This window comes from Columba livia, chromosome 18 (genome assembly GCF_036013475.1).
Source record: "Columba livia isolate bColLiv1 breed racing homer chromosome 18, bColLiv1.pat.W.v2, whole genome shotgun sequence".
Classification (NCBI taxonomy): domain Eukaryota; kingdom Metazoa; phylum Chordata; class Aves; order Columbiformes; family Columbidae; genus Columba; species Columba livia.
In genome coordinates this window covers 1,858,582-1,875,048 of record NC_088619.1, presented here as the reverse complement: position 1 = coordinate 1,875,048, position 16,467 = coordinate 1,858,582, and the positions used below count along the sequence as shown (strand labels likewise).

Here is a 16,467-nt window from a genome sequence, read left to right as displayed (position 1 = left end):
AGGAGGGAGATTGAGGCTGGACATGAGGAAGAAATTGTTGCCCTGAGGGTGGTGAGAGCCTGGCCCAGGCTCCATCCCTGGAGACATCCCAGGCCAGGCTGGACGGGGCTCTGAGCAACCTGAGCTGGTGAAGATGTCCCTGCTCATGGCAGGGGGGGCACTGGGGGAGCTGGGAAGGTCCCTTCAACACAAACCATTCTGTGATTCTAGATTTCATCATGACACAGGTCAGCAAAGTGAACTTTGGAATTACCCCATAAGGACACAGATTTCCTGCTCTGCTGGTCTCAGGTTTCCCAGGAGCTCTGGCACCTCCTGCTGCTTTGGATGCTGTGAGCAAACAGGAGTTTACTGAGTGGCTTTGCAAAACGACCCTGTACCTTGCAGGGGCTTTGCAGGGCTTCCTGAAGCACCATTTTATTTATTTCCTGAGGGCTTTTCTCTGAAATGGTATCAGAGTGAGACCTGGCATTTGATATAAGAGCAAAGAGCTGCTGTATTTGGTCATGTAACATCAACCCCCCCATCCGCTCCTCTGGCAGTTCTCTCCCTTCAAAGCTCAGAGTGGCACTGATGCACATCTCTCCTCTTAATCTACTCGTAGCCACTGTGGTAACTTATTGCAGCAAAGGAGCAGCCCTGGAGCAAACTGTCGTGTGGCTTGCAAAGAGCTGGGAAAACTTTGTTAACTAGTGGCAGAGCATCACCAGGGCTTGAACTAGTAACATGTAGCTCATAAGCACTTGGAGCACCTCGTCCTCAGCTTGTCTGACTGGGGATTTGGGTTTTTTGGTGAGTTTTTATTTCACTCATGTCTCCTCCCAGACAGACATCAAAAGCAAGTGAGAGAGTGGGTGACTCAAGCAGGGGAAGAGGAACTGAGTCCAGATGTGGTTTTCAGATAGAGGCACCTAACCTATCCTGCTGTCATACAGGCTGTGATGCCACTTCATCTGGAAACACCAAACCTGTTTGGCCTTTTTGGCTAAGAACCGTGTTGTTCCTCTTTGATTGCAGAGGGTTTTCCTGGAAGTGAGGGTCAGATCCTACAGGAGCTGGATGTAGGGCTAGGAGTGGTTAGGAGAGGTTCTCCAGGACCTCCTCTTTATATTTTGCCCAAAACAAGCCCATGGAAATAAAATTAAGTCTGAAGTGACCAGTTGATTTAGGTGGATCAGAGAGAAACCTTGAAGCTAAGCCAGCATCTGCAGTCAAGCCTGGGATGCTGCTGCCCATGCCCTGGGCTGTCTCTGGGTGGGTGGCTGGGAGCAGACCGATCTGTGAGCCCGCAGTGACACCCCGTGGCAGGGGACACTGCCTGTGGCAGGGGACACTGCCCGTGGCTCTGCTGGCCAGGTGCTGTGCCCTCCTGCAGGACCAGCCGTGCTCCTGGGCTGCAGGGAGCAGAGCAACAGCAGTTGTCCCCATCCCATGGGCCCCCTGGCTGCCATGAGGAGGTCATAGATGCCCTTTGGTGATGTCACAGCTGGGTGCTCTGGAGAACCTTTTGATGTCACCAGCCCAGTGTGACATCACAGGGTGACTGAGGAGGAGCTGTTCTTCAAGATTTTTTCCTCTCTTTCAGATTTTCTTCAATGACCCGGCGCAGGAGCCGGCCGAGGACGTGTTCCTCACGGAGCTGCGCACCCAGGTGCAGGAGAGCATCTCCCCCAGAGGTGTGTGTGTGTCCCCACAGTGTCCCTGCAGCAGGGGCTGCCATCCTGCACAGGGTCCTCTGTCCCCAGCTCCCACTCGTCCTGTCCCTCAGCCTGCAGCCAACAAGGCCATGCCATGGGGCACGGTCCCTTGTTCCTGATGAGCTGAAGGCCTCCCTAAACATCTCCATCTCCCTCTCTGGCACATGACACCAGGCTAGATGAGAGACCTTGTGGTCACTGGTTCCTGGTCTCAACCAGGTTTTGTAGACTGTGCCTTTGCTTGGCTCCATGACTCCCTGGAGTTGAACCAACATCATATTTTTGTCAAGGAAACACGCTGGGCTTTACAGCCATCCCTTTCCCAGGTGGTTTCCCTGTTAGGTATTTGGCTTCCTTAAGTTGCCAGTGATGGGACAAGGGTGCTTGAAGGCCAGACCATTACAGAGGTCACAGCCAGCCCTTCCATCAGTGCACCCCGCTGTCGATACAACGCATGTTTGCCGTTGCGGTTGTGGACAGACCCTCAAATGCATGCGTCTCACTGAACCTGTTAAGTTCACAGAGCCTCAGCTCCCATAGGCGAGGAGAGGAGGGCTGATGTGCCAGACCACGACTGCTGCATGACAGAGGGAATGGCTTGTCCCATGAGAGGACCCCTCCCTGCTGACCACAGACAGGCAGGATGGGTGAAATCTCAGTCCTACCCTGTTCCCTCCTTGCAGAGTTAAGCACAACCAAGAAGAAAACGACCCTGGATGGCCCTGGCATAGATCTCACAGTAACATACAGAAAGGTAAGTAAAGGAGGCTCTTGGCAGCCCGAAATGTCTCTGCTCACAGGGATCCCTAGCATAACACAGATCTCCCAAAAGGAATGCACTGGTCCTCCTTTCCTCTGGAACTGCACTCCAGGAGAGGCCAGAGAGGTCATGGTGAACTTTAAAAGCCTGGCAACTAATCCAGCTTTTGTGAAAAACTGCCCCAAACCTCTCCATGTCCAACGTCTGTGCTAGGGTGAATTAACAGAGCCTTTCCTGCAGGTCGTGGTGAGTGAGCGAGCAAAGGAGCTGGCAATGTCCCTGCGCTCCACAGGCCTGGTGATGAAAGCCATCCCTGCCGATGAGGCTGAAGGTGAGTTCCTCCTGCTTGGAAGAGGTTTTGATAAGTTTTCTGGTGCTTGATAGAGTAAATCTGGCCACAGTCCTTAATGCCAATTGTGCCTGGGCTGTGGAGGTGAATCAGTGACGTGCACATATGGGTGTTACCACAGGCTGTGGTTGTGTGTTTTCTTGTGAATGACATGCCTGGGGCTGCCTGCAAGGCGGGATTCAGCTTAACCATAATCTAGGCTTGGCAGCACGTTCCTCTTGCTGCAGCCTTCCTCTTTCACCTTGCCCTTAGCATCGCCTCTGAGGTTTCTACCCTGACACGATCCCACACAAACCCTTACCCCGTGGAGCTTGCTAGAGTCCTCTTCTGCCCACCTCACGGAGCTCTGGCTGTGCCCCCAAGTGTGGGACCCGGCAGTGTACCCACGTGAAGCTGAGCTGAGATCCTGCCATGGCCTATGGCTAACGCGGCGCTTCTGTTGCAGACTTGGTGTGTCTGAATGTGAACATCACGGAAATCATTAAGATCAACAACTTGTCAGGACGATCGTTCTCAGTAAGTAGCCGTGGATGCTCATAGCCCTGGTGCGTGGAAATCCCTTAACAACAGTGAAAGGGGAAACACTGTGGGGAGGAGAAAGCTCTGGGGCCACCCTGCTTGGGGTGTTTTGCAATTACTTCCCATGGAAAAGTCTAGATTTTTGAGCCAGAGCCCCAAACACCAACTTGCTGCTCAATGACACATTGAATCCTATCTCAAGAGACCATGAAGGACTGAGCTGCTGCTGGGGTGGTTCTGTGAGCCCAGGGACGAACTGGAGAAATAAGGCTTTGCCCTGGTCATTGTGGCTCCACCTGGGTGCAGGGGAGGGGCTGTAATTTTGCGATCAACAACAGTGTTAGCTCCACACCTCCCCAGGCCCCACGTGTTGATCCCCACAGAGGCCATGAGAATAGAGGTGACTGGAGAAATATTTTAATGAAGCATAAACAAGAAGCAGGAACTTCAATGAATCTACTTACCAACTCAGAAAGAAGGACACGAAAGAAATGGGACTGAAAATTTGGGCGCCTGTGCTTTATGTTTTACATGAGAGTTCAAGTAGACCCCAGAGGACACACTGCCCCGTGCAAATGTGTCACTGCAGTTTGGGTGGCATTAAGTATTATTGTACCTTGGTCATTTGGGTCCTGGAGCCTCCAGGATCTGAGCTGGTATTTTTAGCTAGCCAGCACACTTTTGCTTGTTTTCACCTGGATTTTGGAAAAACAAGGTATTGCAGGCCATGCTGCCCACCAAGATACACCACGACCTTGGAGAACAGACCATGCCCCACATCAGACATCCTAAACCTTGCAACCTGTGCAAGCATTGCCAGTTTGGAACGTTTGCCCTTGCAAAATTTGACCAGGCTGTGATTACAGAAAAAGGACAAGACAGACAATTCCCTCCTTAAAGATGTCACCTTGTGTCACATCTGAGGTTAAAAAAAGAGGGAAATGTCATCATTTATCCCTTTCACACCCACTATGCACACACCACCCAGCACTGCGGAGCCCAGGAAAGGGAAGTGAGACACAGTTTCACTGGGCTCTTCCTCCTCTCTCACTCCAGGCTGTGGCAAACAGGTTGAAAACACGCAATATCCAGATCAGGAGCACAGAGCAGAGGCCCTTCACGGTGTGTCTGGACAAGGACAGCAGAAGAACCTACAGGAATGTGATAAGGTGAGAGTGTCACATGTGCCAGGCTCTGTGCTTCTTGCTGGTGACCTTGCATCCCTCCCTGGAAGGGCTGCGAGGTGGCTGTCGTGGTTTAACCCCGAACAGCAACCAAGTACCACACAGCCGCTCGATTGCTCCCCCCGGTGGGATGGGGGAGAGAATCGAAAGGGTAAAATGGAGAAAACCCGTGGGCTGAGGTAAAGGCAGTTTAACAGGTAAAGCAAAAGCCACATGTGCAAGCAAAGCAAGCCAAGGGATTCATTCACTGCTTCCCATCGCAGGCAGGCGTTCAGCCATCCCCAGGACAGCAGGGCTCTGTCACATGTAATGGTGGCGTGGGAAGACAAACACCATCACTCCAAACATCCCCTTCTTCCCCCCAAAATATATACTGAGCATGATGTCATATGATATGGGACATTGTTTGGGTCATTTGGGGTCAGCTGTTGCATCTGCGCCCCCTCCCAATCTCTCGTGCACCCCCAACCCACTCGTTGGTGTGAGGAGCAGAAAAGGCCTTGACGCTGCCTAAGCACTGCTCAGCAGTAATTAAAACTCTCTGTGCTATCAACACTGTCTTCAGCACAAATCCAAAACGTAGCCCCATACTAGCTATGATGAAGAAATTAACTCTATCCCAGCCAAAACCAGCACAGTGCTGAGCTGTTTCCCAGCGAGTCCTAGTCCTGACCCTCAGATGTGACAAAAAACCCATGGGCAAATGCTTGGCATTTCCAGGGAAAGCAGAGCAAAGCGGTGCTCTCCTGCCTCCGTGGGTTTGGTTGATGGTGTGAAAACCAAAATGGTTCTTCCATTTTGAGTAAAGTGCTGTCGTTAGGACAGCAAGAGGATAAGTACCTCCAGGGACAAACTGAGACCTTTGATCTCCTTAATTACATCACAGAGCTGATGCTTTATCACTGACTGTGTCCCTCACCATGGTATCTCAAGCATATGAAGGCAGAGAGAAGGAATTCAGCCCTGTGAAAATAGCAGGGATCAGTGTGCTTGTAGTAGTTGCAGTGGCATACGATGTGTTGAAAGCAAACAGACAGGTGGTTTGTGGTCCACATTGAACATATGTGAATTGTGAATATTGTGAATTTGTGAGAATCAAACTGAGCCAGGCTTAGGACACTGGTATTGTGGTCAAGCACTAATACACATCAGCTCATCTTTCCAGCCAAAACTAGTTGAAAAAGCACAAAAACAGCTGCACATCTCAGTATAACTGCTCTCCTCAGCAGTCAGTGCAGAGAGCTGTTGTTTAGTTTAAGATCAAACTGGGGCCCTCAGGGCAGATTTGCACAGGCACTAAACATATTCTTGTGCTTTTGCAGCGTGGAAGTGTCTCCTTGCCTAGAGCCCAGCTACTGTTTGCAAAAGACAAGGACAATGAAATTCAGTGTGCATGAAACAGAAGATGTGGGGTTTGTGAAATACATGCCCAAGTCTCTGCTGTTGCCCATCAACACATTTGCAGGTGTCATACAGTGAAGAAAACAAGAAAAAGCTGGTGTGAGAGATGTGACACTGGGTCATCGCAGAGGAGGTGGAAAAAGAAAACACACTAAAAGCCGGCAACAGTGATTTTACAATGGTAATGGCGTAGAAAGCTGCAAGGGCAGAGGCTGATAGGGCCCAGGGAGGACAGCCGTGCCCTGCTGAATGCCAGTGATGAACACAGCAACACCCCCTGCCAAGCGACGGAGCGTTGCTGGAGATCTGAGTTTCAGCCTTTTGCACTAGTCAGGGAAAACCTTTCAGTGTCTTAATTTCAGGAAGGCTGAGGAAAACACAGCTGTGGCGATGGTGCTTGCTGTGCTTGTGGATCACAGAGCAGTTGCTACCGGTATTATTTGTTATGGTGATGTCTCACAGCCTGGCAGGGTTCTGCACAACAAACTCTTAATTCTGACACAGGGTGATGTTTTTTGGGCAAACCAGCAATTATTCCCCTGGCTGAGTTGGGAAACCTCATTGTAAGCCTGACCACAGCTGGGAGAGCACATTGTTTTACACGGGTGAAAACTTGCTGTTGTTTCGAAGAGACCGCACAAAGTAATGACGAATGGTGGGAAACCGGGACACAGGAAATCCAGTGCAGTATTTGGCGATGATGAACAGGGCAAGAACAGCTCAGGCTGCCTGGGCAGTGATGTGGCGTATGCTCAGCTCTGAATGCTGTAGATCTGTTTGAAGAAGAAACCTTTGAGTGGACAACAGAGGCTGCACAGCAGCTCGTTGACATCTGAGTCGTGCGTTTGAGCTCACCTGGGATTTCACTGTTGTTTCACCCTGCAACCTCTTTGCGTCTGGTTTGGAGCCTCACGAGCACTGGTTGTGTTCCTCCAGCTGTACGTCCAGCGAGCAAACACCTACAAGCCCAGCATCGGTGGATCTCCTCCTTGCAGCCCTGCTTTGGTCTGTGCTGTGGAGGTAAGAGATGCAGAAGAGCAGAGTGGTGCTCCTGGGAATGGTGGTTGGGTAGGATGCCTGCAAGACTTCTCCGTTCCTCGCCTCTGCTGCCACCACAGTGTAGAAACCCTCCCCTGTTTGCAGATGGGCCAGGTGAGCAGCAGCTGCACGGCTCCTGCCTCCAGCCAGGCTCAGACTAACCCAGGGTTAAGGATGATCACGTAGAAGGCCCCTGGTTTCATCCCAGCTTGTGGCTGACTGAAAGAATGGAAGAAACACAGTGTGTATTTATTGACTGAATGTGATCTGGGGTGTCTCTGGGGAGTCTTCCCTAAATTCACATTGGAGAGGATCTGGGGGCATTCCTTCTGTGACACTATCATTTTTTTTTTATTCTCTCAGCTCCCAGATAACTTGTCACCTGGGTTGCCTTCACTCAGGATCAGGAGCCAAAAGAAAGTGTCCTTTAGCTTTGTCTGTGTGCATAGCAGCTGTACCCAGTCATCTCCGGCTGTCACCGATGGGGAGTCCCTGGAGCCAGCTCTCTGCTACAGGGGAATGCTGGCCCGGCTGCGGTGGCACTGCCAGACCCTTGTGCTAGCCCAGGTGGCTGGGGACAAATCCACCTCTCTGTCCTGTCTGTGCCAGCTCTGCCCAGCCCTGGGGAGCTGCAACCTCTGGAGAGTCACCCCTGTTTAACCCCCACACCTGGGAAAAGGAGGCCACCTGCAGGTGTTTCAGTCTGCGGTACTGGGGAGGTGTGTCCCTTCTGCAGAACTGCCCTGAGCTTGTGGCTTCTCCTGGCTGGTCAGGCCCCATGGAAATCTTTGTATTTCTTGCCACATGCACAAGGCTTTAGGATAAGGAATTACTGGAGGGAGTTCAGGGAAAGCTACAAAGATGCTGAGGGGTCTGGAGCATCTTTCTTATGAGGAAAGGCTGAGAGAGTTGGGGCTGTTCAGCCCGGAGAAGAGAAGCTGTTGGATCTTATAAATGCTGATAAATATCTCCAGGGTGGGTGGCAGAGGATGGACCAGACTCTGTTCAGTGGTGCCCAACGCCAGGGTGAGGGGCAACGGGCACAGACTGAAACACAGGAGGCTCCATCTGAACAGGAGCAGAAACTTGTTTGCTGGGAGGTGCCAGAGCCTGGCCCAGGCTGCCCAGAGCGGGTGTGGAGTCTCCTTCTCTGAGACATTCAAAGCCCCTGGACCCACCTGTGTGATCTGCTCTGTGACCCTGCGTGAGCAGGGGTTGGACCGGGGGATCTGCAGAGGTCCCTTCAGCCCACACCAGTCTGTGGTTCAACTCTCAGATGTACATGGTCCCTCTCTTTTCCAACCAGCACGGGCTGCTGTATTCCTGCTCTTGTCCCACACTGTCACCTTGCACAGGTGGCACTTTTGCTTTCTGTTCCCAAGCTCAAGGTTCATTCACTCTCACTGTGAACATACCGTGCAGTCCGGACCAGCCGCTGCATTACACTACCGGGGCACAGTGGCTCTAGGGCTGTCGGTGGGTGATAGGTTATTTAACAGTGTTTAAAGCCTTCAGGTCCCAAAGAAATATTTCATCCCATACCAGCATCAACAGTTGAAAGATCACGTTGGGCAACAGCAATGCAACCCTTTCCTGAGGAGGCTGCCTGGAAATTCTGTCAGACGTAGCCTTTTGCTCTCGGCTGAGCCGAGCACAGTCCTTGAGCTTTAACATCACCCCACAGGAGTCACAAAGCGGCAACATCGTTCAGTTCTTCCATGCTGTTTTTCACCTCCATTTGCTCACAAACAACAAATCATTGATGCCTCCAACGCCAGACTTGGGCAGCAAACATTTGGGCCCTGAAGGAGGCTGAAGTTTGCCAGGATGCTCAGAAACAAGTCACTAAATGCCGACTTGCACCAGCTGGTTTCCTCTGTGAGCTGCTGCGTAGGGTGACACTGGGGTTAAGGGGTGACCAGCAGCTCCTCACACCTCTGCCTTCTTGGGGCTTCACTGGGGGGTTGTGTCCCCTGACATGTCCCTGGCACGTCCCTTGGCGTGTCCCCCAGCACGCAAGGCAAACACTTACACGGCCAAGAGACTGTGTGCTGGGTTGGAGCGTGGTCTGCGGTGTCCAGAGCTCCCTCTGTACAGTTGTACATGATGTAGATGGATTGTAAGTTATTTGTACAGGCGTCAGAGATGGTCTGCATCAGAAGGTGCAGTCCTTTTAATGCCAATTAAAACAAAAATAGGAAAAAAAAAAGGCAGAAATTGACAGGTTTTTTGGTTGTTTGGACGTTTTGTGGTTAGTGTGTGGGTGTGTGTGTTTTGGTTGGTTTTGGTTTTTTTATGTTTGCATGTGCCTGGGGGCTGAAGGGGCCGGGGTCGATGAGGCTGAGGGGGCTGAAGGGGTCGGGGCTGAAAGGGCCGGGACTGAGGGGGCTGAGGAACCTGAAGGGGCCGGGGTTGGTGGGGCCGAGGAGGCTGAGGGGGCCGAGGAGGCTGAGGGGGCCGGGGCTGAGGCGGCCGCCCTGAGGCGCCCGCAGCGCGGGAACGGGGCGGCCGCGGCTGTTCCCCTCCCGGCCGGCAGGCGGCGCTGTCCCCCCCCCGCCGTCTCCTGGCAACGGCGCAGCCCGGGGGTGCGGCAGGTGCAGGCCGGGCCGGGCGGGCGGAGCCCCGAGCCGTGCAGGTACGGTCACCGCGGCCCGGAGGGGTGGGAGGATCCCCGGAGGTACGTGGCCGCCTCCCGAGGAGCATGCGGCGGCGCCATGGGCGAGCAGTGGGACGTCGGGCGGGCCCTGGCGCTGTCCGGCCTGTTCCGCCTGCTGCAGGGCGCGGGCCGGGCCTGCGCGGCCCCGTTCCTCACGCTGTACCTGCGGCACCTGGGGCTGCCCGCCCCGCTCGTGGGGCTGGTGGCCGGAGCCAAGCACCTGGCGGCAGCGCTCTGGGCGCCCCTCTGCCCCCGCTGGCCCAAGGGCCGCAGGAGAAGGCGCCTCCTGATCGCCGGCTCCCTGCTGGGCTCGGCGGGGGCCAGCCTGCTGCTCACCCTCATCCCGCCCGCCCGCGGGGACGCGGGGCACCCGGGGGACAGGTACTGTAACGCCAGCCAGCAGCCGGGTGACCCGGGGGCCGCCACCGCGGTGCCCAGTCCAGCCACGAGCAGCTACAGCGCTCTGAGCATGAGTGCTGTTCCGAACGAGAAAGCTGCGTCCGGAGAAGCGGTGAAGACAACTGCTGATGCTTTGACAACGAGCATAAGGCCAGCGCTAACCAGTTCAGCCTTCCAGGGGTTATCTGGCCTGATAGATACACTTGAGAAGAAAGGCAGTGGGGTTGGTACAAAGGCAAATGACTACTCCGATGGTCCCTCCGGCTGGACAACTGTGAAAGCAGTTAACCAGGGGACACGAGAACCAGAAATGCTGGGTTCCTTCAGACCTCCCTCTCATGGACTCAAGAGGGAAACAAGCGGCCAGGGTTCTTCTGCAATAGATCTTGTTGATAATGCTGAAGAAAGCCTTTATGCTACTAAAAATAATGAGCTTTCTGTGTTTAAAACAACTCTTCCAACTGCTGCAGATGCTTACATGTCTGGAAGCCTTTCAGACCACCAGAAAGATGCTCAGGATGTCAGCTTCGAGGCCGTGCAGAACATCTTTCAGGACAGAGAGCATCAGATTTTTCTTATGGTGCTGGGTGCCGTTGTGCTTTGGGAGCTGTTGGCTACTTCTCTCGAACGGACAGTGGATGAGAGTCTCTATGAATATCTCGACTTCGTTGACGCGACCGACAGGTACAGCAAGCTGTGGATTTGGAGTTACGTGGGTGCATCTGCAGGCGCCTGCAGCATCACCGTATTTGTGGATCAACTGAATTGCTTCCTCAGCAGTGCAGTCGCCCGCCTCGCTGTCCACTTCTATGGCTATGCGCTCCTGATAACGCTCTCCTTGCTTGTCACTGTCTTTTTTCCCATCCACGTTCCCAAGAAAAATGACCACGTTAACAAAACTGCCAAAGCCCTGGCCCTGCTGTGGAGCGACGGCCAAGCGATCCTGTACGCCATCACCGTCTTCCTGGCCGGCGCGGCTGGCTCTGCCGTGCACAACTTTCTCTTCTGGCAGATGCAGGACCGAGGCAGCAGCGAGCTGTACATGGGGCTCTCTGTGGCCGTTGGGCTACTTGCCGAAATGTTGCTTTATGTCTTCAAAGGGAAGTTGCTGAGGACTTTCTCGAGCAGCAAAATGGTTGCAGTCAGCCTGAGCCTCCTGGCAGTGCAGCTTCTGTGCTTCTCCTTCCTGTGGGCTGCGTGGTCCGTTCTTCTCATCCAGGTTTTATCCGCCTTCAGTAGTGGTGCTTTGTGGTGGGTGGTTAACGTGAGGGTGGATGACGTGGCCACTCCTGGTATGGAAAGGTCCCTGCGCGCCGCTCTCCAGGGCCTCTGCTACGGCGGAGGAGCGAGTTTGGGCAGTTTTGTGGGGGGATTCGTTGTGAAATACTTCAGCCTGGCAGTTCTGTACAGGGCGTGCTGCGTGTGCCTGGTGCTGTGGCTCTTCTTGTTCTTAATTGTCCAATCTAAATTGCCACGGCAGAAAAAAATTAATTATTCTCGTCTCCTGGCTGCGGATTCCAGTGATATGAGTGACTCTGACGAGGAGAACGAGAGGGACTGGCTGGTAAAAGCGATGAAGGACGAAAGTTTTACTAGGAATTGGTCACAACAGCATGGGATCAAGTGATCTGTACTTGGATGTAGGGGGTGGAGTGGTCATGTGGTCGGATGGTGATGCCCAGAAATGACCATTGATTCTAAAGTGCTGAATATATATGGTGTATATCTGACAGGACAGATTTTTATGTAAAAAAATTTTATAGATCTTTTTATTTTCTTAATTTATAGCACTCTTGCAGTAACTTTTCCTTTTTAACTTAATGATTTTGCTTCCAAAATCATAACAAGGTATTTCAGATATACATTTACTGAAATGAATGTAGCTAAGTTTTTAGTGAAAAAGCAAACTCAGATTGAATTCTTGCTCACCAGAGCTGATGCTGTGGAAACTGTGAGCGAAAGCTGCGACCTGTACACAACCGAATGAAAAATGTTGTAATGCTAACAGCACACAAAACGTTTTCCAGGTGCTATGTCTGTGAACTCCTTTCTCTGAATAGGGGATGTGAATTAAAAAAAAAAAAATGGTTTATTCACTCTGCTTTGATTTGTAAAATCAGGTTTTGCTGCAGATTGTCTTTTCATGTTTTGGGATTTAAGTAGGCTTCTGCACTGGCATCTATTGGAAGAAACCAGGCGGTGCTGCTGGCTGCTCAGATTCAGCAGAGCAGCCTGTTGTGTACCTCGGGTGACCAGGACACAGCCTGCCCTCCTGCGTGGAGTGACGTAGGGCAATATTCACCCGGAAGGAACTTGGCATGGGCTGAGTTGATCTGATTGATCCTCGCTGGGCAGCCCTCTTCTCACAGTTCCTATTAGAACTAAATCCACATCCTGATCCTGGAGGATCCTCGAGCTGCCTTATCTACCTTGCCTTAACCTCAAAAGCACTCAGATTTCAACACCTCTGCAGTAGGTAAGATTTTGCTTACAAGTGAAGGATTAGTGGTCTGATCTCATTAAAGGATGTGTCAGACCTCAAACAGGGCGGGCGGAGGAGCTTCGAGCCTCGCAGTCCTTTCCGCCGCCATCAAAAGCTGCTGGTGGTTTATTAGGTGCTTCCTCGGTCAAGTGCCGACATCACTCATTTGCAGAGGGATAGATTTTAATAACACCTTCCTAATTTCATAGAAGCCATGAGACAGCTGCAAAAAGCAGAATATTTATTGAAATGCATATTTAATATGTAATATGTAAGTGGCGTTGCAGTCTGTCACCCTGCTGCATTCTGGGCTCGGTAGCAAGCGGTTGGAGACAAGACAGAGAAATGCCGTTTAAGGTCATTTTTTTCTCTGTATGCATCGATTCCAAATTATCTGTACATCAGATGCTTTCAGGGCAATTAGCTCACTGCTTTCCTGGCACAAATCACTGCGCTGTGCAGAATACTCAACTAGAATGACTCTATCTATAGAATTGTCCTCGTGCCAAGAATAGCTGGGGCTTTTTATTAAGATGTTACCTTCTCCCAGGAATTCAAACTCAAGTTGAGAACAATTTTATTGTCAAGAATTTATCCCAGCCTTATTATCATACAATACCTCAGGAGCTCTAATTACTTGTTAACAGAGACTTGAGTCTTGAGCAACAGAACTGCAAGCAGCACATCCTGGAGCCGTTCGTGCTTTTGTGAAGTGAACGCTGCAGGAACAGCCGAAATGGCTTAAAATGCGGTTGCTTCTTTAGCTGGAAGTGACTGCCCTCATTTGAAGCCAATTAAATGGGTCATATCTGCTCTTTTTATCTGCTTCAGCACCAAATCAGCTGTTGTAGTTCCAGTTTTGCAAAGAGGAACCTTCAAATGTGTGTGTGTGACCTCCTGTGACCGGGAGGGAGAGGTGACAGCCTCCAGGGTTGGTTTTGGGTGGCTCAGCCACTGCCGCTAAGAACAGCGAGGATTTAAGGTATGGCCCAAAGCTTAACTTCAGTGTAATAATCTTGCATAATAATGGAGGGCAGGGGGTTCAAGTTATTAATCCAATAAATACATTTGGTGCTGATTTGAGGGAGAATCATATTTATACAGTTTGAAATATGTTCTCAATTACGAACTGCTGTGGAAGCGGACGTGGCAGAGGGCTCATGTGCTGAAGAAATTGCACTGATTTGGTTAAATCGTTTTCCTCTGGGAACTGTGTAACCCTACAGCATCAGTGACGCGAGTTCTCTGATGGTCGCAGACCCCGCACGCCGAGCGGGTGAGGCGGGAGGTGCATTTACATTGTTGTGTGTGAGACTGCGCGGCTTTATTGTTCTCGCAGAAGTCAGAACACGTGAAGGAACTGAATGCCATTGGGAACGAGATGTAAGTGAGAAGAACCAAACTGCCTGTGGGGAAAAGAGTTTCTCATGATGTACTCCCAGCCACATCAGCGGTTATTTTTGCACTACTTTGCAACCGTTTTCCAATAAATTGATGTCAAAAGTTCTGTTTCCTTAAGTTTTTATACTTAAGCGACAATTGTAAGGTTAAACATTATTATAAAATCACAAAAGATTTTACTGTTTGCCTTCTTTATGGTGAACTCCAAGCAAATTTCAGAGGCTTCTATGTAGAAATACTTCAGTCCAGGGTCTTAAGTCAAGCTGTGTCCTCTAAATGCAATTTGATTTAATAGAGCTCGGGAGGCAAACCATAGTTAGCGCTGAGGAACGTGTTCTGCACAGTGAAGGTCTTTGTAGCTCTTGGATTTTAAATTTCACATAGCTCCATGTGTGCATACTTTGCAAGAGGTTTCAAAGGATCTAAGTAAATCGGTTTTATTAGATGGGGCATCATTTGCCGAAAAATGACAAAGGCCTCTTTGCTTATCGGGAAACAACTCCCAGGCCCTGCAGGTAGTTTCGATACACGGCTGGTGCAGCTGAACTGGAATCTGAGTCACTCGTTGCATCAGATGCCTTATCTGGCTTTCTGTCAGTTATTTTATGGTGGGATGTTGCAGGTGTTTCTTTCAGCTCTTCTCAATGTGCACCTCACATCTGCGTCTGACTTAAATAGTGCAGCGCGTTCGGAATACAGAATTGGGTAAAACTCAGTAGGCGCTGATCTCTAAACACTTATTTTTGTCGTGGATCTGATCAGCATAGTAAGATCCTTTCCAGTCTCCTCCAAAGATTTCTATAATTCGGCAAGAAACCACAGCACGTTTCTTTGTGGACTGAGTGAAACCTGCCCAGATTAATTCACCGAGAGCTGCTTTGTATTTTTGTAGAGTTGTTTCCCAAAATCATAGATACGGTCCATTGAAGGTGAGTCCGTTTAGCTGTGGTTTCACAAGGGGGCAGTGATGGTGTTGAGAGCTGTGGGGTTATTCTGCTGTTCTAAATCCTAAAAGCAAGAGCTCCTGAATTGCCTGTTGTTCCGTGGTGGGTGTGATGCCTCCAGGGCACGGTCCGTCCTGTCTTGGGTGCCGGGTAAAAGTGTCACTTGTTTTGTTCATCTTCAGAGTCCAGACAAGGCATTACCACTCTGGTTTGAGCTCTTAGCTGAATTATGACAGCATGATACCAAAATTCTGTACCTTTACAATATGGGACCCATATAGACTTCTTAAAAGTATTAGGCAGGTCCTGACCGTTACTGGCATGAGCGCTAAGCAGTGCTAAAGCAGGGAAAAAAGAGTCTGTCTTGAAATATCCTGACTCCCATCGCTATTGCTGTATTTATCAAGAGGGAGCCAATGTAAAGGAATCTCTGCTAATTTAAACTCTGCATTTCTCTGGGAAGAGATGCATTTTTTTCTGCATGTTTCTCCCCGGGGCCTGGTTTTGCTGTAATATTAATGACTTTACTGGCCAAGGGCCATTTTTTAGTTTAAATCGAGTGTGTCGAGACCATGAAGCTGTAAATGCAAATGTAGAGGTGAGTGTGAGGCAATTTTAAAATTAACCTTTACTTCACCTTCAATATTTAGAAATCTTGCCTGAAGAAATCAAGGAATAGAAAACAGAGTTACCTTAGCTCGGCCTCACCAGTGCAGCAGCGAGGGAAGTTGTTGGTAACGTGGCTTCATTTTTGAAACTTTGAGAACATTTCTGCCTCTAATCGGGTCGAAAGGTCAGAACTCCGGAGGTAGTTACAACACTGAAAATAGTAGGCTTGTGTTAACGTGTGTTTTTTTGTTAGTAAAAGGAATTCTGAGCCAGGAAGCACAATCACATGCTGAACTAACTTCAGTAGTCAAAGCATGACTGGAGAAACTGAGAGGGCTGGGGCTGTTGAGCTGGAGAAGAGAAGCTGAGAGGGATCTGATCAATGGATCAATATCTCAGGATGGGTGTCAGAGGATGGACCAGACTCTGTTCAGTGGTGCCCAACGCCAGGGTGAGGGGCAATGGGCACAGACTGAAACACAGGAGGCTCCATGTGAACAGGAGCAGAAACTTGTTTGCTGGGAGGTGCCAGAGCCTGGCCCAGGCTGCCCAGAGCGGGTGTGGAGTCTCCTGCTCTGAGACATTCAAACCCCCTGGACCCACCTGTGTGATCTGCTCTGTGACCCTGCGTGAGCAGGGGTTGGACCGGGGGATCTGCAGAGGTCCATTCAACCCTAATGATTCTGTGATTCTGTGAAATGTGAACCTGATTTTTTTATAAAACCTAAGGAAAATAAACTTCCAAGCCATTTACTCTGACGTACATCCCTCCGCAGGAATAGGCGCTCAGGTCCTCAGGACCACGGTCCTTTCTCAGCAAGTGACAAATTCAAACGCTCAGCTCCCTCCTGCCATGAGGATGCACCTGGTTGAGCGGGAGGCGAAAGCCCTTTGAACATCGCCCTGGAAGGGCTTTTGACTCTGAATCTGCTGAACGTGCCTCGGTGAGATCTGCTGTTCGCTGTTGCCTGCTCGGGCTGTGTCTTTAAGGAGCTTCCAGTGACCGTGTCCGGCCCCGTGTTCTCCGA

At 50.8% G+C, this 16,467-nt stretch overlaps 2 protein-coding genes across 11 annotated transcripts in view; both read left to right on the top strand.

Annotated features, from left to right (window-relative positions):
* The window catches only part of PIK3R6 (phosphoinositide-3-kinase regulatory subunit 6), a 47,201-nt gene extending 30,838 nt beyond the window's left edge, over positions 1-16,363 (top strand). For 9 of the 10 annotated variants that reach the window (XM_065034424.1, XM_065034422.1, XM_065034421.1 and 6 more), the window contains 6 exons: positions 1,586-1,676; positions 2,381-2,451; positions 2,698-2,788; positions 3,252-3,322; positions 4,382-4,494; positions 5,832-9,167. In XM_065034424.1, coding sequence (XP_064890496.1) covers positions 1,586-1,676; positions 2,381-2,451; positions 2,698-2,788; positions 3,252-3,322; positions 4,382-4,494; positions 5,832-5,988 — 594 coding nt within the window. In that variant the 3' untranslated portion in view covers positions 5,989-9,167. Of the gene's footprint in view, positions 1-1,585; positions 1,677-2,380; positions 2,452-2,697; positions 2,789-3,251; positions 3,323-4,381; positions 4,495-5,831; positions 9,168-16,215 lie in introns of those variants that run through there. The other variant, XR_010466950.1, reaches the window with a different exon arrangement.
* MFSD6L (major facilitator superfamily domain containing 6 like) lies at positions 9,250-13,988 on the top strand. Its single transcript, XM_005515321.3, has one exon. It carries the CDS (start codon positions 9,252-9,254, stop codon positions 11,628-11,630), a length of 2,379 nt encoding a protein of 792 aa, XP_005515378.2. The 5' UTR covers positions 9,250-9,251; the 3' UTR covers positions 11,631-13,988.
* Positions 16,364-16,467: the final 104 nt, after the last annotated feature.

Bases quoted from the DNA above. Each gene is read 5' to 3' on its own strand.
- MFSD6L (XM_005515321.3), top strand. From the start codon at position 9,252: ATGTGCCTGGGGGCTGAAGGGGCCGGGGTCGATGAGGCTGAGGGGGCT.